This window comes from Salvelinus alpinus, chromosome 2 (assembly GCF_045679555.1).
Source record: "Salvelinus alpinus chromosome 2, SLU_Salpinus.1, whole genome shotgun sequence".
Taxonomy (NCBI): domain Eukaryota; kingdom Metazoa; phylum Chordata; class Actinopteri; order Salmoniformes; family Salmonidae; genus Salvelinus; species Salvelinus alpinus.
Window position 1 is genome coordinate 10,328,469 of NC_092087.1, and position 27,770 is coordinate 10,356,238.

Below are 27,770 nucleotides of genomic sequence, written 5' to 3' on the forward strand. Positions count from 1 at the left end.
ATGCTGTTCGTTCACATGCTTAGCGGCAACAACCGCTAAGGTTTTTACAATGTTTGTACAATTTCACAAAAGCACCATTGCAAGTTTAATCAAGTTTAGGTGACATCTCCAAAGTCGACCAGGTTATGAAACTACAGCGCCGCTCGTCCACGCAAATCTCGCGAGATTGTTATACTCGCCCGCTACTGAACAATCGAGCTGTCAGAATACAGTTGATAACACAAAAAGCGGTTTATGTTAGCGAGTTGTTTGGCTACGGGTGAAAGGATTCCTTTGGTTGTTCATTTAGCTAGCGTTTAAAACGGACTAATAACTTGTCCACAAGGTCCATCGTTATTTCAGGTATATTTGTCACGTCTAAGGTTTTGTCTACTCATCCACCGGCCTCGTCCTTGCAACCTCAACAATGGCTGATCCCAAATACGCCAATTTGCCTGGAATCGTAAGTGTCCTGTTAGCTTGCTAGTTAACTTAGCTAGCTTGCTAGCCAGTGTCTCGTTATAGCTAGCTATCTGTCTCGATAAGATATTTGTAACATGCTCCCTAGCAAAACCACAGGAGCCAGGCTAGCTAGCATTGCTGGCCTGATATCTAGCCAGATAAACTAACCGTATCTATGTTAAGCTAACGCTAGTTAGTTACAGTATCGACACGTTAACTACCTCGCTAGCCTAGTGCATTGAAATGGTCTGCGTTTAACAAACATATTTCAAGCAGTTTTCATCAAGCATATAACCAAACAGGATTTGTTTAACTGCTCATTGTTGTAACTATCTGTGATTATAACTATAGCTATTCTTCCCGACAGCTAATTAGCTAGCCTAGCCTTGTGATTGAATGGGCGTTGGCCAGCTAACGTTAACTAGTTATCTTGATAACATTTCCTGAGAGTGGTTGGGTGGTTCCACTCATTGGGTATTATACAATTGATAACCACAACTAATACGGAAACGTGTTTTTTTGTTCTTAATGTGTGTAAGACTGAGTGACTTGACAAAAAGTATAATCCTCTGAGAAGGCTAAGTGTATCTGTCGTTTAATTCTGCACTAGCAAGTAGCCAGCTATGTCCATGTAATTTTGCTGTTATAGAATACGAGTCGTTGTCTTCCACAGGCGTCCAACGAGCCAGATGTGTATGAGACCAGTGACCTGCCAGAAGATGATCAGGCCCAGTTTGAGTCGGTGAGTGAAACATGGAGGGGTGGAGGAGAGAAGGGAGGGAGTGTTTGGGGGGGGAAACAAAAAAAAAAAGTTTGCTGCTGCCTCTTGATCCCAAAACACCAGTCTGTGGCTGAGCGTCACATCCTCTCTGAAAACCACTGTGTGATCCAGAGTAGCCCAAGATGTACTCTTAAGGAGCCTACCATTATTCCTTAAAAGGACCTTGTTATTTTCAGATGTTGACTGGCTCTGGCAGCTAAAACAGCCAAATACTCCATCTAAACCAGCATCAATTCTCAATTGCGATACAGTTTTGGAAACATAAAGCCCTTTACTTTCATATCACATCAAAATAATTTCATAAATGCAAAATATAAACTTAGTGTGCACTGTTTTAAGTGAGATGTTAATGTTCAGACCAGGTGTCGGGGCTCCTTAACAAAACTCCTGTACGGAAGACACCTTCGTCCAATGGCTCTTGTGTGTGATGGAACTGAACTGAGTTCTGATGAAGGGCTTGATCCATAGATGCAGATCAAGGATTGATTGATTTGCATCTCTGGATCATCGTGCTGTGTATCATGGATCAACTGTGAAGTAGATACCTACCAGTGACACCACCAATCCTAATAACGTTTTCCCTCCCTCCTTCCCTCTGTCGGTCTCGTTTTCCCTCCCTCCTCTCCTCTCCTCTCCTCTCCTCTCCTCTCCCCACCCCTCCCTCCCCTCCCCTCCTCTCCCCACCCCACCCCACCCCTCCCTCCCTCTCCCCCCCCCCTCCCTCCTGGGACGCTAGTGTGTACAAGTAAGAGGTTATTTTTCTCTCAGTACATATAGTGGAGTTATCTGCATGGGTTGTAAAATCCTTCCTGTCCCGTTTCCCCTCTCTTCAAATTGTGTTGACATGACTATCTGCCTACATGATGTAGTGATGATGATGTGCCCCATTGCTGCTCTGTGATGTGATGAAGTGTTGGATCCCTTGTTTCACCTGTTGCAAATGTAGCAGCACTATCACCTGACAAGACATTTTAGTTGGTCTAATAATCCTCCCACATACACTTGTAGCACAACTCAAAGGATATTGAATCTACATTGTGTCTGTCTCTCTGTGTGTCTCTGTCTATGTCTCTCTGTGTGTGTGTTTCTGTGTGTGTGTGTGTGTGTGTGTGTCTGTCTCTGTCATGCTGTCTGTCTCTCTGTGTGTGTGTGTGTCTCTCTCTCGCTCTGTGTGTCTCTCTGTCTCGCTCTCTGTCTTTCTCTGTGTCTGTCTGTCTGTGTGTGTCTGTCTGTGTGTCTGTCTGTGTGTCTGTCTGTCTGTCTGTCTGTCTGTCTCTGTGTGTGTGTCTCTCTGTCTCTGTGTGTGTGTGTGTGTGTGTGTCTCTCTGTCTCTGTGTCTCTGTGTGTGTGTCTCTCTGTGTGTCTCTGTGTGTGTGTGTGTCTCTCTGTGTGTGTGTCTGTCTCTCTGTGTGTCTCTCTGTCTCTCTGTGTGTGTGTGTCTCTCTGTCTCTCTCTGTCTGTGTGTGTGTCTGTCTGTCTCTCTCTGTGTGTGTGTGTCTGTCTCTCGCTGTCTGTCTGTCTCTCGCTCTCTGTCTTTCTCTGTGTGTGTGTGTGTGTGTGTGTGTGTGTGTGTGTTTCTCTGTCTCTCTCTCTGTGTCTGTCTCTGTGTGTGTCTGTCTGTCTGTCTCTGTGTGTATGTATGTCTGTCTGTCTCTGTGTGTATGTATGTCTGTCTGTCTCTGTGTGTGTCTGTCTGTCTCTGCGTGTGTGTCTGTCTGTCTCGGCGTGTGTGTCTGTCTGTCTCGGCGTGTGTGTCTGTCTGTCTCGGCGTGTGTGTCTGTCTGTCTCGGCGTGTGTGTCTGTCTGTCTCGGCGTGTGTGTCTGTCTGTCTCGGCGTGTGTGTCTGTCTGTCTCGGCGTGTGTGTCTGTCTGTCTCGGCGTGTGTGTCTGTCTGTCTCGGCGTGTGTGTCTGTCTGTCTCGGCGTGTGTGTCTGTCTGTCTCGGCGTGTGTGTCTGTCTGTCTCGGCGTGTGTGTCTGTCTGTCTCTGCGTGTGTGTCTGTCTGTCTCTGCGTGTGTGTGTGTGTGTCTGTCTCTGCGTGTGTGTGTGTGTGTCTGTCTCTGCGTGTGTGTGTGTGTGTCTGTCTCTGCGTGTGTGTGTGTGTGTCTGTCTCTGCGTGTGTGTGTGTGTCTGTCTCTGCGTGTGTGTGTGTGTGTGTCTGTCTCTGCGTGTGTGTGTCTGTCTCTGCGTGTGTGTGTCTGTCTCTGCGTGTGTGTGTCTGTCTCTGCGTGTGTGTGTGTCTGTCTCTGCGTGTGTGTGTGTCTGTCTCTGCGTGTGTGTGTGTGTGTGTCTGTCTCTGCGTGTGTGTGTGTCTGTCTCTGCGTGTGTGTGTGTGTCTGTCTGTCTCTGCGTGTGTGTGTGTCTGTCTGTCTGTCTCTGCGTGTGTGTGTGTGTCTGTCTGTCTGTCTCGCTGCGTGTGTGTGTGTGTCTCGCTGTGTGTGTGTGTCTGTCTGTCTTTCTCTGTCTCGCGCTCTCTTTTTCTCTGTCTCTCTTTTTCTCTGTTTCTCTGTGTGTCTGTCTCTCTCTCTCTTTCTGTCTCTCTCTCTTTCTTTCTCTCTCTCTGTCTCTCTCTCTCTGTAACTAACAGCAGCCCACTAACTAGCTATCTTTACTAACTCTACTCTAGCTACTGGTATACATGTTAACAGAAGCTTACTAACTAACTAGCTATCTTTACTAACTCTACTCTAGCTACTGGTGTACATGTTAACAGAAGCTTACTAACTAACTAGCTATCTTTACTAACTCTACTCTAGCTACTGGTGTACATGTTAACAGAAGCTTACTAACTAACAATCTTTACTAACTCTACTTTGCTAGCAGTACAAACACTGGGATCAATACTGCAACACACCTTGACATTCACAATATTTTATTTAGCACCTTGTATGTCTCATCAAATCAGTTCTCAGCTGTCTTCTTTCCTACCATCTCACTCAGAAATGGGTTTTCCTCTGCCAATCCCCTCGTTCCACACGCTACATAATGCTAACAATACCAGATAATTAGACGAGAGGCTAGAGTTAAGAGCTCAGGGCCTATCATACAAAGGATATCGGATATTTACAATATATTCACAGTCACACACTGGATATAAAAGGCATATTTTAGGCCTACCCACCTGTGTGTATAATATTGCTATGTGATGTCAACAGTTGCTGTTGATGCATCACCATAGACCAGGGGTGTCAAACTCATTTTGCCTCGGGGTCCGAATTCGATTTTCAATGAGGTCCGGAGGGCTGCACTGAAAATTAGCTATATTTCCTCGCTGTGAAAAAATTGCCTAAAGACGATGGGTCCGAGAGGGAAAGAACAGAGCCGTCGTAAAGATCAGAGAGTCAGTCTCATAGTGAATGTCTCCAGTTTCAGCAGCAGTCTGCCTCAGAACACAGGACTCGTTCATCTCCCCTGGCAGGCTGCTGCTGTGCATGGCATGTGATAACCACATTAATCTGTTTCTCTTTCTCCCTCCCCTCTTTGTCTCCCTGTGCTCTTTCTCTAACTCCCCTTGGGAACCCAAGGAGCTGGTAAGAGCTTCACTGACTAACAGACTGACTCCCTTCCTACTCCTAACATGTCTTGACTGTCTGTCTTGACTGTCTGTCTGTACTGTCTGTGTCAGTGGTTATTGATTTGATCCCATTTTGATTTAATGTGAATAAATCATTTAGGAGCTTAGACACATTGATGCCATCATCCCTCACCCTAGTGCACAGTTCCCTGAGGCTAGTCAGAATGATGCTCTTCTCACAATCACTGATTTTAAGGGAATCTGTTTCCTCAAATGAGCAGATGGAGAAAGCCATGGATGTATAATTGACTGAAACAGCTAACTAACTAGCTCATAGAGATGATGTAGAAGTCACAGGACCGGAGAAACTCTGAAACTCTAATTTATATAATATATATCTCTCTATAGCATCTTCCATCAGTCAGCTGTGCAAGAGGGAGGTAACTTTCTCATGTAGAGCAGTGATTGGTCCCTAACTCCCAGGTCTTCTGGTAACTAGGCAATGCTGACTTTTCATTCACATTGTGTTGTCACAATACACCCCCTTTACACAGTCAGTGGTGTTTTCTGTTTCATTGGTCACTAAAGAGCTCATTTCAAGAGAATTCATTGTGGATTCTGCGGAACCATTGGGTGCTCAAGATTCTGATTTTTTTCTTTTTTTTTTCTTTCTTGATCGAATATTAAATCAACTGTCTGTGTTTTCCCTCTTGGAATAGACCCCCCCCCCCCCCCCCTCACTTCCTGATTACAGATCCATTTCAATCTGTGTGTTCTGGTGTTAGTGAGTTGGTGTTGGTTGGCGTCTCACATGGGCCCTCTCTCACACTGTAGATGAAGTTGATGTCTCACTCATTGGATTGTATCTAATTGACCAATTTTAACAACTGTGTGAGAGAGTTTGTACACTGAGCCATACAGGTATTCCTCTGATATATATATATATATATAAGGGACTAGGTTCCCAGGTTGTATTGAATCAGCCAGTGTGACAGATAACCCATGGAGAGAGAAGATTGGCACAAATCCCCATCAATCATCAAATCTGATCTCCTTTGGAACCATTTTGGCCTACGTAAACGTTCAGCTCTTTCATTTCCAATCCATTTGTCCTAGTTTTGACCCAAGTCTCCTGTGGTGTCTCATTTATTCTGGATGTCTCTAACAGGAAGAGCTGTGCAGTGACAGTGTGGAGAGGATCGTGGTCAACCCCAACGCAGCCTACGACAAGTTCAAGGACAAGAGGGTCAACACTAAAGGCCTCGGTTAGTATACCTTCAAACAGCTGTCGGGGCTGGGCTGTATCTCAGCGAGTAGGGGCTGGGCTGTATCTCAGCAAGTAGGGGCTGGGCTGTATCTCTTCCTTCTAAACCATATTGGAGGAGAAGGTCCAAGGTCTCTCTGCTCAGACCTTATCCAGTGCATGAGGTGGGGAAGAGAGGATGCACGGAGTTGAGAAAGCACAGGAGTTCATCCTTGACTCAAATTAAATGTATTTATAAAGCCTTTTTTACATTAGCAGATGACCATGTGACCTCACCAGGAGGAACTCTGGGACTTTCCCCTGGTCATGTCGTCACGTCATGTAGCCCTAGACATGAGCCGTTTCCTGAATTGGTTACAAACTAGAGATGAAACGGTTATGAACATTTCATATCACGATTATAGTGACCAAAATGATCACGGTGATCAGTATTGTCGCGGTATTGTTAAAATGTGCTGGACATGTTCAAGAAGTACTGACACACTGAAATCATTTCACCAAGTTTTATATTGAAAACCAACAAGCAACAAATACAATTAGCAGCACTATGCACTTTTCTGTGTGCCCGAAACATTAAAATAATAACATTTAACATTAAAATAATAACATTTAACATTAAAATAATAACATTTAACATTAAAATAATAACATTTAACATTAAAGGTGGCACCATGTGGACATGAGAGGTAAAAGTTTCCCTTGTGCAGGTTTAAATGAACACAACCTTAAGTAAGCAAATCAATTGTGCATATAAAACCATCACAAGTAAAGCAATGTGCATGTAAGAACAATACAACCATATGTAAACACATCCAATGTGTAGTTGTTGACGTTAAAATAACACAAAATATGTCAACAAATCAAATTAACAGCACTGATTGTATGTATGTTCTCTCCTTCATAAAGAAACCAGGTGCTGCTGGCCTAACATCCTGTATGTCCGTTCTCTCCTTCATAAAGAAACCAGGTGCTGCTGGTCTATCATCCTGTATGTCCGTTCTCTCCTTCATAAAGAAACCAGGTGCTGCTGGTCTAACATCCTGTATGTCCGTTCTCTCCTTCATAAAGAAACCAGGTGCTGCTGGTCTAACATCCTGTATGTCCGTTCTCTCCTTCATAAAGAAACCAGGTGCTGCTGGTCTAACATCCTGTATGTCCGTTCTCTCCTTCATAAAGAAACCAGGTGCTGCTGGTCTAACATCCTGTATGTCCGTTCTCTCCTTCATAAAGAAACCAGGTGCTGCTGGTCTAACATCCTGTATGTCCGTTCTCTCCTTCATAAAGAAACCAGGTGCTGCTGGTCTAACATCCTGTATGTCCGTTCTCTCCTTCATAAAGAAACAAGGTGCTGCTGGTCTAACATCCCGTATGTCCGTTCTCTCCTTCATAAAGAAACCAGGTGCTGCTGGTCTAACATCCTGTATGTTGGCATCTTTGTTCACTTGAGATTGAAATGTAAAAATGTCAGCATATTTACTTTGTCCGGTTTAAGTAGTGATCTGCGAGGGGAGACCATGTGCACTGAACACTCTCTCTGATGGCACGTTGGTTGCTGGGATGCACAAAAGCTTCCTGACAACCCTGGGAAGGTGTGGCAGCTCTGATGCCTCACCTCCACCACACCAGTGGATCCTCGTCTGCTGGAATGGTTGGCAGAGACAGGTAGACCTTGATCTCTTCTTTCACTCTGTCTTCTGGAGTGGTTGGAATCTGACCCTCTTCACCTCTCTGCTGCCTTGTTGAGGTAATGTTTCTCAGCAACCCAGCCAGGCCTTTCCCCTCCGATGCCGCTGTGGGGGTGTTGGTGCATCGTGGTTCTTCCCTGACTTGTGCAGCTGTCAGCTTCAAGGCCTCCTGGATACAGCTGTCAGCTTCAAGGCCTCCTGGATACAGCTGTCAGCTTCAAGGCCTCCTGGACACAGCTGGCAGCTTCAAGGCCTCCTGGACACAGCTGGCAGCTTCAAGGCCTCCTGGACACAGCTGTCAGCTTCAAGGCCTCCTGGACACAGCTGTCAGCGTCAAGGCCTCCTGGACACAGCTGTCAGCGTCAAGGCCTCCTGGACACAGCTGTCAGCTTCAGGGCCTCCTGGACACAGCTGCCAGCTTCAAGGCCTCCTGGACACAGCTGTCAGCTTCAAGGCCTCCTGGATACAGCTGTCAGCTTCAAGGCCTCCTGGACACAGCTGGCAGCTTCAAGGCCTCCTGGACACAGCTGGCAGCTTCAAGGCCTCCTGGACACAGCTGTCAGCTTCAAGGCCTCCTGGACACAGCTGTCAGCGTCAAGGCCTCCTGGACACAGCTGTCAGCGTCAAGGCCTCCTGGACACAGCTGTCAGCTTCAGGGCCTCCTGGACACAGCTGTCAGCTTCAGGGCCTCCTGGACACAGCTGCCAGCTTCAAGGCCTCCTGGATACAGCTGTCAGCTTCAAGGCCTCCTGGATACAGCTGTCAGCTTCAAGGCCTCCTGGATACAGCTGTCAGCTTCAAGGCCTCCTGGATACAGCTGTCAGCTTCAAGGCCTCCTGGATACAGCTGGCAGCTTCAAGGCCTCCTGGATACAGCTGTCAGCTTCAGGGCCTCCTGGACACAGCTGCCAGCTTCAAGGCCTCCTGGACACAGCTGCCAGCTTCAAGGCCTCCTGGACACAGCTGCCAGCTTCAAGGCCTCCTGGACACAGCTGTCAGCTTCAAGGCCTCCTGGACACAGCTGTCAGCTTCAAGGCCTCCTGGACACAGCTGTCAGCTTCAAGGCCTCCTGGACACAGCTGTCGGCTTCAAGGCCTCCTGGATACAGCTGTCAGCTTCAAGGCCTCCTGGACACAGCTGTCGGCTTCAAGGCCTCCTGGACACAGCTGTCGGCTTCAAGGCCTCCCGGACACAGCTGTCGGCTTCAAGGCCTCCCGGACACAGCTGTCGGCTTCAAGGCCTCCCGGACACAGCTGTCGGCTTCCAGGCCTCCCGGACACAGCTGTCGGCTTCAAGGCCTCCCGGACACAGCTGTCGGCTTCAAGGCCTCCCGGACACAGCTGTCGGCTTCAGGGCCTCCCGGACACAGCTGTCGGCTTCAGGGCCTCCCGGACACAGCTGTCGGCTTCAGGGCCTCCCGGACACAGCTGTCGGCTTCAGGGCCTCCCGGACACAGCTGTCGGCTTCAGGGCCTCCCGGACACAGCTGTCGGCTTCAGGGCCTCCCGGACACAGCTGTCGGCTTCAGGGCCTCCCGGACACAGCTGTCGGCTTCAGGGCCTCCCGGACACAGCTGTCGGCTTCAGGGCCTCCCGGACACAGCTGCCGGCTTCAAGGCCTCCCGGACACAGCTGTCGGCGTCAAGGCCTCCCGGACACAGCTGTCGGCGTCAAGGCCTCCCGGACACAGCTGTCGGCGTCAAGGCCTCCCGGACACAGCTGTCGGCGTCAAGGCCTCCCGGACACAGCTGTCGGCGTCAAGGCCTCCCGGACACAGCTGTCGGCTTCAAGGCCTCCCGGACACAGCTGTCGGCTTCAGGGCCTCCCGGACACAGCTGTCAGCTTCAAGGCCTCCCGGACACAGCTGTCAGCTTCAAGGCCTCCCGGACACAGCTGTCAGCTTCAAGGCCTCCCGGACACAGCTGTCAGCTTCAAGGCCTCCCGGACACAGCTGTCAGCTTCAAGGCCTCCCGGACACAGCTGTCAGCTTCAAGGCCTCCCGGACACAGCTGTCAGCTTCAAGGCCTCCCGGACACAGCTGTCAGCTTCAAGGCCTCCCGGACACAGCTGTCAGCGTCAGGGCCTCCCGGACACAGCTGCCAGCTTCAAGGCCTCCCGGACACAGCTGCCAGCTTCAAGGCCTCCCGGACACAGCTGTCAGCTTCAAGGCCTCCCGGACACAGCTGTCAGCTTCAAGGCCTCCTGGACACAGCTGTCAGCTTCAAGGCCTCCTGGACACAGCTGTCAGCGTCAAGGCCTCCTGGACACAGCTGTCAGTGTCAACTTTTGCAGCCTCAGGCTCATCTAAAAAGCTTATTTTGAAGCGGGGGGTCAATGAAACAAGCCATGTGGATGACTCTCTGTGTATCTGTTGTTAAGGTCTTCTCTCATTACCCTTTTCATCTCCTTGGTCAGGGATTGGCTCCGTATCCTTTTCCACCAGAACATCACAGGTGATGTAGTCCAGGACCGGCTTGATGGCTGACAGTGTCTGAGGCAAGTGTATCTGTAAACTTGCTCACAGGTTCAAGGAGCTCAGAGGTTCAAGGAGCTCAGAGGTTCCATGACACTTATGTTGGCATCCTTGGGGCATCAGATGCCATGTTCCTCTTTCTCCAGCCAGAGTCGCACAGACTGGCTGCTGTTGGCTGAGGAAACGCTCAAGCATCTTGTGTGTAGATCCACATCGGGTCACCACATCATGGATCAGAGCCTTCTGTGGCATGTTGAGGGCAGCTCGCTTTTTCTCTCCAGTTCTCTCCTTCTCTTCCAGCTCCGTGAGAAGCCTTGGACCAGATGACGGCAGGCCTTGACTGCTGTGTCAACTCTCTGAAATTTTCAGAGCCTTTGAGATGGACAGGTTCAAATGATGGTCAAAGCACCCAAGCCACAGATCTGGGAACTTTTCTAAAGCCTTGATCATGTTTGTTGCGTTGTCTGTGGTTACACAGACCAGGTCTTTCTTGTTGATCCCCCACTCTTCCAGCATATTCTCAAAAACCTCTCTGTTGTGAGCCGAGTGATCTTCTGGGAGGAACTGTGTTTCCAGGCAGTTTGATTCCAGTTGCCAGTCTGGGGTGAGGTAATGGATAGTGAAGCTGATGTAGGGTTGACCACCCCAGGGGTCCAGGGGCCAGTCTGGGGTGAGGTAATGGATAGTGAAGCTGATGTAGGGTTGACCACCCCAGGGGTCCAGGGGCCAGTCTGGGGTGAGGTAATGGATAGTGAAGCTGATATAGGGTTGACCACCCCAGGGGTCCAGGGGCCAGTCTGGGGTGAGGTAATGGATAGTGAAGCTGATGTAGGGTTGACCACCCCAGGGGTCCAGGGGCCAGTCTGGGGTGAGGTGATGGATAGTGAAGCTGATGTAGGGTTGACCACCCCAGGGGTCCAGGGGCCAGTCTGGGGTGAGGTGATGGATAGTGAAGCTGATGTAGGGTTGACCACCCCAGGGGTCCAGGGGCCAGTCTGGGGTGAGGTGATGGATAGTGAAGCTGATGTAGGGTTGACCACCCCGGGGGTCCAGGGGCCAGTCTGGGGTGAGGTAATGGATAGTGAAGCTGATGTAGGGTTGACCACCCCAGGGGTCCAGGGGCCAGTCTGGGGTGAGGTAATGGATAGTGAAGCTGATGTAGGGTTGACCACCCCAGGGGTCCAGGGGCCAGTCTGGGGTGAGGTAATGGATAGTGAACCTGATGTAGGGTTGACCACCCCAGGGGTCCAGGGGCCAGTCTGGGGTGAGGTAATGGATAGTGAAGCTGATGTAGGGTTGACCACCCCAGGGGTCCAGGGGCCAGTCTGGGGTGAGGTAATGGATAGTGAACCTGATGTAGGGTTGACCACCCCAGGGGTCCAGGGGCCAGTCTGGGGTGAGGTAATGGATAGTGAAGCTGATGTAGGGTTGACCACCCCAGGGGTCCAGGGGCCAGTCTGGGGTGAGGTAATGGATAGTGAACCTGATGTAGGGTTGACCACCCCAGGGGTCCAGGGGCCAGTCTGGGGTGAGGTAATGGATAGTGAAGCTGATGTAGGGTTGACCACCCCAGGGGTCCAGGGGCCAGTCTGGGGTGAGGTAATGGATAGTGAAGCTGATGTAGGGTTGACCACCCCAGGGGTCCAGTAGCCAGTCTGGGGTGAGGTAATGGATAGTGAAGCTGATGTAGGGTTGACCACCCCAGGGGTCCAGGGGCCAGTCTGGGGTGAGGTAATGGATAGTGAAGCTGATGTAGGGTTGACCACCCCAGGGGTCCAGGGGCCAGTCTGGGGTGAGGTAATGGATAGTGAAGCTGATGTAGGGTTGACCACCCCAGGGGTCCAGTAGCCAGTCTGGGGTGAGGTAATGGATAGTGAAGCTGATGTAGGGTTGACCACCCCAGGGGTCCAGGGGCCAGTCTGGGGTGAGGTAATGGATAGTGAAGCTGATGTAGGGTTGACCACCCCAGGGGTCCAGGGGCCAGTCTAGGGTGAGGTGATGGATAGTGAAGCTGATGTAGGGTTGACCACCCCAGGGGTCCAGGGGCCAGTCTGGGGTGAGGTGATGGATAGTGAAGCTGATGTAGGGTTGACCACCCCAGGGGTCCAGGGGCCAGTCTGGGGTGAGGTGATGGATAGTGAAGCTGATGTAGGGTTGACCACCCCAGGGGTCCAGGGGCCAGTCTGGGGTGAGGTAATGGATAGTGAAGCTGATGTAGGGTTGACCACCCCAGGGGTCCAGGGGCCAGTCTGGGGTGAGGTAATGGATAGTGAAGCTGATGTAGGGTTGACCACCCCAGGGGTCCAGGGGCCAGTCTGGGGTGAGGTAATGGATAGTGAAGCTGATGTAGGGTTGACCACCCCAGGGGTCCAGGGGCCAGTCTGGGGTGAGGTAATGGATAGTGAAGCTGATGTAGGGTTGACCACCCCAGGGGTCCAGGGGCCAGTCTGGGGTGAGGTAATGGATAGTGAAGCTGATGTAGGGTTGACCACCCCAGGGGTCCAGGGGCCAGTCTGGGGTGAGGTAATGGATAGTGAAGCTGATGTAGGGTTGACCACCCCAGGGGTCCAGGGGCCAGTCTGGGGTGAGGTAATGGATAGTGAAGCTGATGTAGGGTTGACCACCCCAGGGGTCCAGGGGCCAGTCTGGGGTGAGGTAATGGATAGTGAAGCTGATGTAGGGTTGACCACCCCAGGGGTCCAGGGGCCAGTCTGGGGTGAGGTAATGGATAGTGAACCTGATGTAGGGTTGACCACCCCAGGGGTCCAGGGGCCAGTCTGGGGTGAGGTAATGGATAGTGAAGCTGATGTAGGGTTGACCACCCCAGGGGTCCAGGGGCCAGTCTGGGGTGAGGTAATGGATAGTGAACCTGATGTAGGGTTGACCACCCCAGGGGTCCAGGGGCCAGTCTGGGGTGAGGTAATGGATAGTGAAGCTGATGTAGGGTTGACCACCCCAGGGGTCCAGGGGCCAGTCTGGGGTGAGGTGATGGATAGTGAAGCTGATGTAGGGTTGACCACCCCAGGGGTCCAGGGGCCAGTCTGGGGTGAGGTGATGGATAGTGAACCTGATGTAGGGTTGACCACCTCCTGCTTTCACTGGTCCAGAGGTCAGTAGTTGCAGCAAACCATGTGCCTTGAGCCAAACTTTTTCCAACATCAGCTTTAACCTGGTTGTACAGGTTTGGGCTTTCAGTCTTGGAAAATAATGTTTGTGATGTCACTTTGTAGGTAGGCACGGCAACCTTCATCGACCTCAGAAAGCCAGGCCTCTCAACAATATGAAATGGCATCATGTCCTTTGCAATGTAATATGAAAGGCCTGCAGTGAGGTCTTGAGCATGTGTTGATGTGGGTACATAAGCAGCCTGCCTTTTTTAAATGCTTGCTGGAGTGTCTGTGTCACAACTGTAGATGAGGAGGGACCAGTAGCATCACTGGGTTTGCCTGCTGCACGCCATTCTGTAAACAAGGGAATAGCAAATGTATTATTATTATCACACACACTATCTTCTGTGTTGCATTTGAGTGTATGCAATGACCCTATGCACAATTTACATAAATACAAATGAGTCTTATGAAGACAGTGATAGTAATTACAATGAACCCAACAATTGACATACAGGAAGGAGTCTTGTATATGAGTCTATAGTGTTTCTCCTGTTGGAACACTTTTACAACCAAGTCGACTGACGGATTTTAAATGAACAAAATATGTTGGTTGGGTGACTAAACTACATAACGTGTTATCGTGTGCAATGGTAGGCTGGGGACACACAATTTTTAACAACGCTTTTTTCTGATAAAAAAAAAAAAATGTTCATTGCATCCGCCGTGGAGCCCAGTTTCATAATAGGACCATATTTCCCAGCTGCTTGCCGTAGTTTTGAAGTAATCATGAAAAAACAGGTCTTATTTTAGGGTATTTTTCACCCTGCCAGCTCCTGTTAGTTCTACTGAGCACCGTGGCACTAACTCGCCTTCTGAACGTTATCTTCCCAGCTTATTGTTCTATGTCACAATGCCTGTTTCGCTAGGCAACGAGACCGGCTCACTTTGTTTAAATGTAAACAACAACAACAATATTACTCATGGAACTCTGAGTTCGTCCCATTGTTTCCTATATAGGGGAAAATATAGGCAAGTCTGTCTATTTCGCCAAATATTTTGCAATGTGTATATTTAGATTTTTTTCCCCAATTCAGATACCATTTTAATTGTGAGAATCTCCTCTTTTTAATTCTGTGAGTCTGGGCAGCGAGCTCGGTTGTCATTAAATGCTAGCCTCAAAATATTTTTTGTTCTTGGAACGCTGAGCTCCCCCCATTTGTTTTCCTATGGAGAGGCATCCCTGTCTATTTTGCCAAATATCTCACAATGTGTATATTCAAGTCAGGCACCATTTTAATCAGGAGAATCTCCTCTTTGTAATTCTGTGAGTCTGGGCAGCGAGCTCGTTTGTCATCGATCACTAGACCAGAAATAGTTTGTTTTCATTTTTTCCCCCTACTTTGTCATTACGCAGACATAAATACAGTTGACACCATCGATGTGCAGATGTTACTTTGTACACAAGTAGTTTTTTTTCCCAGTTTCGTCTGACGAACAGATTGTATTGGTAAAATAAAAAGGGATACATTTGTTTGTGCCTTTTTAGGCTAAATGGAATTCTAAGCATCACTCCAGTCCAAACAGGCTCTGCAAACGTTCCATTCCATTCATTTGCTATGGGCTCGCGCTCGTGTTCCAGCTTAGCCAATGTTCTTTTGCTGTTTTTCAGCCTTAGGTGAATGTTGAATGGTGCTATTGTCCAGCCTAGCAATGGGTGAATAGAGTCTGAAGACACATACAGCAGCAGAACAACGTGTGTTTTTATAGGAGTAGGTAACACTGAAAGCTTCAGTTTACATTATTGACAAGCTATTATCAAGTTAGACAGACAAACCATGACATTTTCCACCATTCCGAAGTCTGCGCATCATGCATTGAGCTAAAAGTTAACTTACCTTGCATTCACTATAAAGTAGTGGGTGGTAGTCACGAAGATGACTCAAGAGATTTTGAATTGTTGCCCCCTTTCGCTGCGATTTAAAAATAGAATATGTTGCATGTTCTGCAGACAAGGTGACCATCTTCGATTTTAAGTTTCCCTCAGCACTCTTGTAAAACCCAAAATACGACCACACTTCAGATTTGGTCCTCTTAAAAGGCTGAAAAATCTCCCGAGCGCTGTCACTCCCTCCCGCCATGTTTTCAGACAAAACAAAACCCACGTTGCATGCTCCGCCTGCGTCAGACTGTCGCTAACTTTGGTTGATGCTGGATGGTAATTTCCCGTTTTTCAAACCGCGGTAATCAAACACGGTTTTAATGATAATTAACATTTGAAACGGTAATAATAACCGTCGGGAATTTTACCGTGGTTTATCGTGAAACCGGTAACCGTTTCATCCCTATTACAAAAACCATCATTTAATATTCTTGTCTTTCCTCTAATGAATCTGTGTTTTCTCTCCCAGACTTCTCAGATCGTATCAGTAAGAACAAAAGAGTGGGCTATGAGTCGGGAGAATATGAGATTGTGAGTAGATGCTGCAATATTTCATATTGATTATTGTTCTATAAATAGTACCATTTGATTCTGTTGCGACACATAACCCATCTCTGTGAAATCCATCACAAGACCTTTTACTTGTCCATTTGAATCTTGTGGATAATGATTCAGCTGTCTATTTGAATCATGTGGATAATGATTCAGCTGTCTATTTGAATCATGTGGATAATGATTCAGCTGTCTATTTGAATCATGTGGATAATGATTCAGCTGTCTATTTGAATCTTGTGGATAATGATTCAGCTGTCTATTTGAATCTTGTGGATAATGATTCAGCTGTCTATTTGAATCTTGTGGATAATGATTCAGCTGTCTATTTGAATCATGTGGATAATGATTCGGCTGTCTATTTGAATCTTGTGGATAATGATTCGGCTGTCTATTTGAATCTTGTGGATAATGATTCGGCTGTCTGTTCTGACGCTTCAGTGTATTGTCTGAATGTTAACTCTGTTTTCCTCCTCTCTCTCCATGCCTGTCTAGTTGGCGGAGGGCTGTGGGGTGAAGGAAACCCCCCAGCAGAAGTACCAGCGGCTGGTTAATGAGATCCAGGAGCTCAGTCAGGAGGTGGAGACCATCCAGGTAAAACCCCTAAACCACCCAGGTATAACCCCTACACCACCCAGGTATAACCCCTAAACCACCCAGGTATAACCCCTAAACCACCCAGGTATAACCCCTAAACCACCCAGGTATAACCCCTAAACCACCCAGGCATAACCCCTAAACCACCCAGGCATAACCCCTAAACCACCCAGGTATAACCCCTAAACCACCCAGGTATAACCCCTACACCCTAGACCACCCAGGTATAACCCCTACACCCAGGACCACCCATGTCAGACAAATACTCCCAAAGCCCTAACGTTAGGCCCCTAGCCCTTACACCCTAACGTTAGCCCCCTAGCCCTTACACCCTAACGTTAGGCCCCTAGCCCTTACACCCTAACGTTAGCCCCCTAGCCCTTACACCCTAACGTTAGGCCCCTAGCCCTTACACCCTAACGTTAGCCCCCTAGCCCTTACACCCTAACGTTAGGCCCCTAGCCCTTACACCCTAACGTTAGCCCCCTAGCCCTTACACCCTAACGTTAGGCCCCTAGCCCTTACACCCTAACGTTAGGCCCCTAGCCCTTACACCCTAACGTTAGCCCCCTAGCCCTTACACCCTAACGTTAGCCCCCTAGCCCTTACACCCTAACGTTAGGCCCCTAGCCCTTACACCCTAACGTTAGGCCCCTAGCCCTTACACCCTAACGTTAGGCCCCTAGCCCTTACACCCTAACGTTAGGCCCCTAGCCCTTACGCCCTAACGTTAGCCCCCTAGCCCTTACGCCCTAACGTTAGCCCCCTAGCCCTTACGCCCTAACGTTAGCCCCCTAGCCCTTACGCCCTAACGTTAGCCCCCTAGCCCTTACGCCCTAACGTTAGCCCCCTAGCCCTTACGCCCTAACGTTAGCCCCCTAGCCCTTACGCCCTAACGTTAGGCCCCTAGCCCTTACGCCCTAACGTTAGGCCCCTAGCCCTTACGCCCTAACGTTAGGCCCCTAGCCCTTACGCCCTAACGTTAGCCCCCTAGCCCTTACGCCCTAACGTTAGGCCCCTAGCCCTTACGCCCTAACGTTAGCCCCCTAGCCCTTACGCCCTAACGTTAGCCCCCTAGTCCTTACGCCCTAACGTTAGGCCCCTAGCCCTTACGCCCTAACGTTAGCCCCCTAGCCCTTACGCCCTAACGTTAGCCCCCTAGTCCTTACGCCCTAACGTTAGCCCCCTAGCCCTTACGCCCTAACGTTAGCCCCCTAGTCCTTACGGACCTGTGTATATATGGCGTCTAAGTTGAAGCTGCCTTCAGAATGTTTTCCCCCCCCTGAATCTTCCTGATTAATCTCGGATTCCTGGGGCCCATCTTTATACCCCATTGACCTCTACCCACCCCCAAACCACCCATCTTTATACCCCATCGACCTCTACCCACCCCCAAACCACCCATCTTTATACCCCATTGACCTCTACCCACCCCCAAACCACCCATCTTTATACCCCATCGACCTCTACCCACCCCCAAACCACCCATCTTTATACCCCATTGACCTCTACCCACCCCCAAACCACCCATCTTTATACCCCATTGACCTCTACCCACCCCCCCAAACCACCCATCTTTATACCCCATTGACCTCTACCCACCCCCCCAAACCACCCATCTTTATACCCTATTGACCTCTACCCACCCCCCAAACCACCCATCTTTATACCCCATTGACCTCTACCCACCCCCCAAACCACCCATCTTTATACCCCATTGACCTCTACCCACCCCCCAAACCACCCATCTTTATACCCCATTGACCTCTACCCACCTCCAAACCAGTGGTTGTCATTTCCCTGGTAGTGGGCTGATCACATCTGTCTATGCTCCTCTCCCCTCAGGCGACCACAAGGGACAGCAGTTCAGAGGAGCGTCTGACCCCTGTAGTCCTAGCTCAGCAGGCTGCCCAGCTCAAACAGCAGCTGGTCTCTGCCCACCTGGACTCACTGCTGGGACCACAGGCACATATTAACCTAGCTGATCCAGATGGAGCTCTGGCCAAGTAAGAGAGGGAGAGAGGGTGGGTGAAAGGGTTGAGGTGAGAGAAAGGGACACACACACACACACACACACACACACAGTCCCTGTGCTCAAGAACACCAAGGTAACCTGTCTAAATGAGTATCGCTCCGTAGCACTCACATCTGTAGCCATGAAAAACATTGAAAGGCTGGTGATGGCTCACATCAACACCATCCTCCCAAACACCCTGGACCCACTCCAATTCACATACCGCCCCAACACATCCGCAAGTGACTCAATCTCTATTGCACTCCACATTGCCCTTTCCCACCTGGACAACAAGAGGAACACCTACGTGAGAACACTGTTCATTGACTACAGCTCAATGTTCAACACCTTAAGTGCCCTCAAAGCTCATCACTACGCTAAGGACCCTGGGACTAAACACTTCCCTCTGCAACTGGATCCTTGACTTCCTGATGAGGCACCCCCAGGTGGTGAGGGTAGGTAGCAACACATCCGCCACGCTGATCCTCAACACAGAGGCCCCACCACCATCATTAAGTTTGCGAACAAAACGACGGTGGTAGGCCTGATCACCAACGACGATGAGACCGTCTACAGGGAGGAGGTCAGTGACCTGTCGGTGTGGCGCCAGAACAACAACCTCTCCCTTAACGTGAACAAGACAAAGGCGCTGATTGTGGTCTACAGGAAATGGAGGGCCGAGCACGCCCCAATTCACATCAACGGGGCTGTAGTGGAGCGGGTCAAGAGCTTCAAGTTCTTTGGAGTCCACATCACTAAGGATCTATCATGGTCCACACACACCAACACAGTTGTGAAGAGGGCACGACAATGCCTCTTCCCCCTCAGGAGAATGAAAAGATTTGGCCATGGGTCCTCAAAAAGTTCTACAGCTGCACCATCGAGAGCATCTTGACTGGCTGCATCACCGCCTGGTATGGCAACTGCTCGGCATCCAACCGCAAGGCGCTACAGAGGGTAGTGCATACGGCCCAGTATATCACTGGGTCCAACCTTCCTATCATCCAGGACCTCTATACCAGGCGGTGTCAGAGGAAGGCCCTAAAAGTTGTCAAAGACTCCAGCCACCCTAGTCATAGACTGTTCTCTCTGCTACCACATGGCAAGCGTACCGATGCAACAGGACCCTAAACATCTTCGACCCCCCCCCCAAGCCATAAGACTGCTAAATGTACTGAACTAAAATATAAACGCAACATGCAACAATTTCAAAGATTTTACTGAGTTACAGTTCATATAAGGAAATCAGTCAATTGAAATAAATTCATTAGGCCCTAATCTATGGATTTCACATGACTGGGAATACAGATATACATCTGTTGGTCACATGTACCTTAAAGAAAAGGTAGGATCAGAAAACCAGTCAGTATCTGGTGTGACCACCATATACCTCATGCAGCGTGACACATCTCCTTCACATAGAGTTGATCAGGCTGTTGATTGTGGAATGTTGTCCCACTCCTCTTCAATGGTTGTGCGAAGTTGCTGGATATTGGCGGGAACTGGAACATGCTGTCGTACCCGTCGATCCAGAGCATCCCAAACATGCTTAGTGGGTGACATGTCTGGAGAGTATGCAGGCCATGGAAGAACTGGGACGTTTCCAGCTTCCAGGAGTTGTGTCCAGATCCTTGTGACATGGTGGGTGGAGGCAGATGAATGGCAAGACAGTGGGCCTCAGGATCTAGTCACGGTATCTCATAACCCCACGGCATCATGGGGCATTCTGTTCACAACGTTGACATCCAGTAAACCGCTCGCCCACACGACGCAATGCTGTTTTGAGGACGGTTGGACATACTGCTAAATTCTCTCAAACAGATTTGATTTTGACATGAACCTGGCTGACTCAGAAAGGTAGACGATATTAGTCTTAGCAGTCGCCTCTCTCTTAAAACCCCTGTCTGTCTCTTATTAAAACCCCCGTCTTGTCTCTTGTTAAAACCGCCGTCTGTCTCTTGTTAAAACCCCCGTCTTGTCTCTTGTTAAAACCCCCGTCTTGTCTCTTGTTAAAACACCCGTCTTGTCTCTTGTTAAAACCCCCGTCTGTCTCTTGTTAAAACCCCCGTCTGTCTCTTGTTAAAACCCCCGTCTGTCTCTTGTTAAAACCCCTGTCTGTCTCTTGTTAAAACCCCCGTCTGTCTCTTGTTAAAACCCCCGTCGGTCTCTTGTTAAAACCCCCGTCTGTCTCTTGTTAAAACCCCCGTCTGTCTCTTGTTAAAACCCCCGTCTGTCTCTTGTTAAAACCCCCGTCTGTCTCTTGTTAAAAGCCCCGTCTGTCTCTTGTTAAAAGCCCCGTCTGTCTCTTGGTAAAAGCCCCGTCTTGTCTCTTGGTAAAAGCCCCGTCTTGTCTCTTGGTAAAAGCCCCGTCTTGTCTCTTGGTAAAAGCCCCGTCTTGTCTCTTGGTAAAAGCCCCGTCTTGTCTCTTGGTAAAAGCCCCGTCTTGTCTCTTGGTAAAAGCCCCGTCTTGTCTCTTGGTAAAAGCCCCGTCTTGTCTCTTGGTAAAAGCCCCGTCTTGTCTCTTATGTTCCATTATTCTTTACCCTCTCTCCTTCCTCCCTTTCTCTCTCTGTCTCCTGCAGACGTCTGTTAACCCAGCTGGAGGCAGTGAGGACCAGTAGGGGCAGTACAGGGGAGGGGAAGGCCCCAGCAGCTAAAGGTCCTGATGGTGTGGTGTTGTATGAGCTACACAGCCGGCCAGAGCAGGAGAAGTTCACAGACGCTGCCAAGGTATGGAGCCCAGGGCAATGGGACTGTGGTTAGGGGTCTCCAACAGCACAGTTTGTGTGTGTGGTCGGCAACAACGTGTGTCTGAATTTGCACATACAAATTTGAGTCAGTCCTTGGTCAATTCTGTGTCACTTGTTTACCCAGTTTTCATTCATTCACGCCTAAACCGCTCCATCGTTTGTCTCTGTGTTAGATGGCAGAGTTGGAGAAGCGCCTTGCAGAGCTGGAGACTGCTGTGGGTTCTGGATCAGACAAACCGGGACCTCTGAGTGCTGGGGTGCAGGGAGGCAGTCTCATGGTGAGTCTCTTCTCATTGGTCCAGTTCAGTAGGTAAAAAAAAACGGGATACTTTTTTTTTTTTTTTGTGCCAACTGGACTCAATCAATCCAATTTGTTCATAAAACATTTTTGTTTTTTTTGCATGATCCACAATGTCAGAAAGTACAGTAACCCTGCCCTGATCATCAATCACTGTTAGCCCTGTGACTGAGCGCTCTCTCTCTCTCTGTCCTCCAGGACACTATGGAGCTGCTGCAGGCGAGGGTCAGTGCTCTGGACTCAGCCACTCTGGACCAGGTGGAAGCCAGGCTGCAGGTAAGATTGAGGATCAGCAGAATCATAACGGATCAGGGGGAGGGAATGCAAAAGTCTAGAAGCAATCAATGTTCCACTACTCTGCAGAGAACACTTGTCTATTTCACTTTTCTATATTATCTACTTCACTTGCTTTGGCAATGTTAACATGTGTTTCCCATGCCAGTGAAGTGCCTTTAATTGTATTGAATTGAACACCCAAGGACAGATGGGCTGGTATTTTTGTGCTTGTTATACTGCAAAAAGTGAACACGGTTATCGTGTGACGTTTGTGTTTTTCTCGGTGTAGAGCGTCCTTGGGAAGATGAATGAGATTGCCAAGCACAAGGCAACCATTGAAGATGCTGGCACACAGAATAAGGTTAGTCCAGCTTTTTATGTTGAGGTTTAGAAGTAAATGTAAGAGTTTTTATATGACATCTTATTTCACACAGTAATTAGGTTATCCCTATGGCCAGGAGGTTTCCCTAACGACCAGGAGAACCACTTGGCCCAACACTAGTCGTCTCCTGTAGATGTAACCTGGACAATCTACCACCAACACTAGTCATCTCCTGTAGATGTAACCTGGACAATCTACCAACACTAGTCATCTGTAGATGTAACCTGGACAATCTACCACCACCACTAGTCGTCTCCTGTAGATGTAACCTGGACAATCTACCACCAACACTAGTCGTCTCCTGTAGATGTAACCTGGACAATCTACCACCACCACTAGTCGTCTCCTGTAGATGTAACCTGGACAATCTACCACCAACACTAGTCGTCTCCTGTAGAGTTAACCTGGACAATCTACCACCAACACTAGTCGTCTCCTGTAGATGTAACCTGGACAATCTACCACCAACACTAGTCATCTCCTGTAGATGTAACCTGGACAATCTACCACCACCAACACTAGTCATCTCCTGTAGATGTAACCTGGACAATCTACCACCAACACTAGTCGTCTCCTGTAGATGTAACCTGGACAATCTACCACCAACACTAGTCGTCTCCTGTAGATGTAACCTGGACAATCTACCACCACCAACACTAGTCGTCTCCTGTAGATGTAACCTGGACAATCTACCACCACCAACACGAGTCGTCTCCTGTAGATGTAACCTGGACAATCTACCACCAACACTAGTCGTCTCCTGTAGATGTAACCTGGACAATCTACCACCAACACTAGTCATCTCCTGTAGATGTAACCTGGACAATCTACCACCAACACTAGTCATCTCCTGTAGATGTAACCTGGACAATCTACCACCACCAACACTAGTCATCTCCTGTAGATGTAACCTGGACAATCTACCACCACCAACACTAGTCATCTCCTGTAGATGTAACCTGGACAATCTACCACCAACACTAGTCGTCTCCTGTAGATGTAACCTGGACAATCTACCACCACCACTAGTCGTCTCCTGTAGATGTAACCTGGACAATCTACCACCACCACTAGTCGTCTCCTGTAGATGTAACCTGGACAATCTACCACCACCACTAGTCGTCTCCTGTAGATGTAACCTGGACAATCTACCACCACCACTAGTCGTCTCCTGTAGATGTAACCTGGACAATCCTCCACCAACCTTCAGAATTACTCAGACTGCATTTTTCAGCATCTCATTCCTCGAATTCTGCCGTCTGTTTACCCCCAACTTTATCATTATTGGGTGTGTGTTATTTTCAGCCACAACGTGTTCCGTGTTGTCTGTCTGTCTCAGGTGTCTCAGCTGTACGACGTGGTGCAGAAGTGGGATGCCATGGCAACCTCTCTGCCCCAGGTGGTGCAGAGGCTCATGGCTGTCAAGGAGTTGCATGAACAAGGTAATCACCTGTCAATCACCAGACCTGGCTCAGAAACATAGTAACCTGTCAATCACCTGGCTTTCAGACCTGGCTCAGAAACATACGTTAAAATTAGAAAGAAAGAAAAATACGCACATTTAACTGCAGGTGTGGCAGATATAAAAACAAATTTAAAAGGAACAAGTAATGTCCACAACTCTGATATGCTTTGAAAATGTTGGTTGTCTGATTTTTCTCTCTCTCTCTGTAGCCATGTGGGTGGTCTGACTCTGTCTCTCTCTGTGTGTATGTAGCCATGCAGTTTGGTCAGCTGCTGACCCACCTGGACACCACCCAGCAGATGATCAACAACTCTCTGAAGGACAACGGGACACTGCTCTCACAGGTAGTACACACACGGACACGTCTCACAGGTAGTACACACACGGACACGTCTCACAGGTAGTACACACACGGACACGTCTCACAGGTAGTAGACACGGACACGTCTCACAGGTAGTACACACGGACACGTCTCACAGGTAGTAGACACGGACACGTCTCACAGGTAGTACACACGGACACGTCTCACAGGTAGTACACACACGGACACGTCTCACAGGTAGTACACACACGGACACGTCTCACAGGTAGTACACACACGGACACGTCTCACAGGTAGTACACACACGGACACGTCTCACAGGTAGTACACACGGACACGTCTCACACTGCTCTCACAGGTAGTAGACACACGGACACGTCTCACACTGCTCTCACAGGTAGTAGACACACTGACACGTCTCACACTGCTCTCACAGGTAGTACACACACGGACACGTCTCACACTGCTCTCACAGGTAGTACACACGGACACGTCTCACACTGCTCTCACAGGTAGTAGACACACTGACACGTCTCACACTGCTCTCACAGGTAGTAGACACACTGACACGTCTCACACTGCTCTCACAGGTAGTACACACGGACACGTCTCACAGGTAGTACACACACGGACACGTCTCACAGGTAGTAGACACGGACACGTCTCACAGGTAGTAGACACACGGACACTGCTCTCACAGGTAGTACACACGGACACGTCTCACAGGTAGTACACACGGACACGTCTCACAGGTAGTACACACGGACACGTCTCACAGGTAGTACACACGGACACGTCTCACAGGTAGTACACACGGACACGTCTCACAGGTAGTAGACACACGGACACTGCTCTCACAGGTAGTAGACACACGGACACGTCTCACAGGTAGTAGACACACGGACACGTCTCACACTGCTCTCACAGGTAGTACACACGGACACGTCTCACAGGTAGTAGACACACGGACACGTCTCACACTGCTCTCACAGGTAGTACACACGGACACGTCTCACAGGTAGTACATACGGACACGTCTCACAGGTAGTAGACACACGGACACGTCTCACACTGCTCTCACAGGTAGTAGACACACGGACACGTCTCACAGGTAGTAGACACACGGACACGTCTCACACTGCTCTCACAGGTAGTACACACGGACACGTCTCACAGGTAGTACACACGGACACGTCTCACAGGTAGTACACACGGACACGTCTCACAGGTAGTAGACACACGGACACTGCTCTCACAGGTAGTAGACACACGGACACTGCTCTCACAGGTAGTAGACACACGGACACTGCTCTCACAGGTAGTAGACACACGGACACGTCTCACAGGTAGTAGACACACGGACACGTCTCACACTGCTCTCACAGGTAGTACACACGGACACGTCTCACAGGTAGTACACACGGACACGTCTCACAGGTAGTACACACGGACACGTCTCACACTGCTCTCACAGGTAGTAGACACACTGACACGTCTCACACTGCTCTCACAGGTAGTAGACACAAGGACACGTCTCACACTGCTCTCACAGGTAGTAGACACACTGACACGTCTCACACTGCTCTCACAGGTAGTAGACACACTGACACGTCTCACACTGTTCTCACAGGTAGTAGACACACTGACACGTCTCACACTGCTCTCACAGGTAGTAGACACACTGACACGTCTCACACTGCTCTCACAGGTAGTAGACACACTGACACGTCTCACACTGCTCTCACAGGTAGTAGACACACTGACACGTCTCACACTGCTCTCACAGGTAGTAGACACACTGACACGTCTCACACTGCTCTCACAGGTAGTAGACACACGGACACGTCTCACACTGCTCTCACAGGTAGTAGACACACTGACACGTCTCACACTGCTCTCACAGGTAGTAGACACACTGACACGTCTCACACTGCTCTCACAGGTAGTAGACACACGGACACGTCTCACACTGCTCTCACAGGTAGTAGACACACTGACACGTCTCACACTGCTCTCACAGGTAGTAGACACACTGACACGTTTCACACTGTTCTCATGGGTAGTAGACACACTGACACGTCTCACACTGCTCTCACAGGTAGTAGACACACTGACACGTCTCACACTGCTCTCACAGGTAGTACACACGGACACGTCTCACAGGTAGTACACACGGACACGTCTCACACTGTTCTCACAGGTAGTAGACACACTGACACGTCTCACACTGCTCTCACAGGTAAAGTAGGTTGGACTGCTGCTGGACTGATATGTCACTTTTTAAAGTACCTTAGTAAAAATACTTTTAAGTAGTTTTTTGGGGTATCTGTACGTGACTATTTATATTTTGGACTACTTTTACTCTGCATATTTTCCTAAAGAAAAGCATGTACTTTTTATTCCCATTTTCTCTTGACACAAAAAAGTACTCGTTACATTTTGAAAGCTTAGCAGAACAGGAAAATGGTCCAATTCACACACTTATCAAGAGAACATCCCTGGGCATCTACTGCCTCTGATCTGACAGACTCACTAAACACAAATGCTTTGTTTTGTAAATGATGTCTGAGTGTGCCCCTGGCTACCTGTAAGTAAAATCCGACTAAAATTGTGCCCTTTGGTTTGCTTAATATGAAATTTGACATTTTATAAATGTTTCACTTATACTGAACAAAAATAGAAATGAAACATGCAACAATTTCCTTGATTTTACCGAGTTACAGTTCATATGAAATCAGTCGATTTGAAATAAATTCATTAGGCCCTAATCTATGGATTTCGCATGACTGAGAATACAGACTTGCATCTGTTGGTCACAGATACCTTAAAAAAAAAAAAATACTTGAGTCATTTTCTATTTAGGTATCTTTATTTTTACTCAAGTATGATAATTGGGTACTTTATCCACCATGATAGTTCAGAACACTAACAATATGGAAGAAAATGAAACGTATTCTACAGGAAACAATATCACTCCCTTAAAACACACCCCTATGAAACAATCCTTTGAATAGCTTTTCACAATTCACCGATTTTAATTTGGTCCACATGGAAAACTAACAGCAGAGAGAACCAGAAATGACTTGGTAATAGTAAAGATATGTATTTCCATGACAGAATTTAAAGCAATTGTTGCCTGACCAATGTAGATATGTTCAAATGCATGGAACTGAAAAGTTTTTTTATATCAAGAAATTGATTTGAATTCTTCTGGATATCAGAGCAATCTTTGAGTCAGAAAAGGATGTTCTTATGATAGGTAAGATACATACAAAACCTTGCAGAGAGCCTATCCAACTGACAATCTCTTAGAAAAAGACCAAGACTAAAAAAAGAACTGATGTTGGCACAAGATGGAGGGGAAAGTTGGAAAATAACTAACGCAATTACAGTTAACGAAATTAGTATAAACAAAATTTTGTTGAATTTATTACACATGACAACATTGGACATTCTCAGCACAATGGCAGTCATGACTTAGGTTTTACACTTAACAATGACTCCAAAAGTGATGGGTGGATTTAGAAGTTACAATTTAAATGTACTTACCTCCCCCTTATTTTCTCCCTCTCCCAGGTTCAGACAACCATGAAGGAGAATCTCTTGTCTGTAGAGGAGAACTTTGCAGCTCTGGACCAGAGAATGAAGACTCTCAACAAATAAATCTTGTTTCTTTAAAAAAAAAAATTCTGTCAGGACAGTTGGACAAGTTGAGGGAGTGGAGGGTCTTCTCTATCTCTTCTTCCACCTCAGTCTTCTTTTTTCCCCCGCGAAGTGGAATGTTTGATTTGAAAGTATAAAAAAGAAAAAAACATGACAAAAAAAGCTTACTACTCAAAAATAGGCACATTTTTCTTGATTTTTTTTCCCTCTTCTTCTTCCACATCTCTCTCACATTTGAAGTTTTTCA

General features: G+C 48.5%; 1 protein-coding gene across 1 annotated transcript; it reads left to right on the forward strand.

Annotated features, from left to right (window-relative positions):
- Nucleotides 1-180: 180 nt before the first annotated feature.
- Nucleotides 181-27,547, forward strand: dctn2 (dynactin 2 (p50)). Its single transcript, XM_071366431.1, has 13 exons — nt 181-442; nt 1,115-1,183; nt 5,904-6,000; nt 15,673-15,734; nt 16,251-16,349; nt 18,198-18,358; nt 20,949-21,096; nt 21,290-21,394; nt 21,613-21,690; nt 21,980-22,051; nt 23,412-23,514; nt 23,790-23,881; nt 27,437-27,547. The coding sequence occupies exons 1-13, from the start codon at nt 407-409 to the stop codon at nt 27,521-27,523; spliced, it is 1,209 nt and encodes a 402-aa protein (XP_071222532.1). The 5' UTR covers nt 181-406; the 3' UTR covers nt 27,524-27,547.
- Nucleotides 27,548-27,770: the final 223 nt, after the last annotated feature.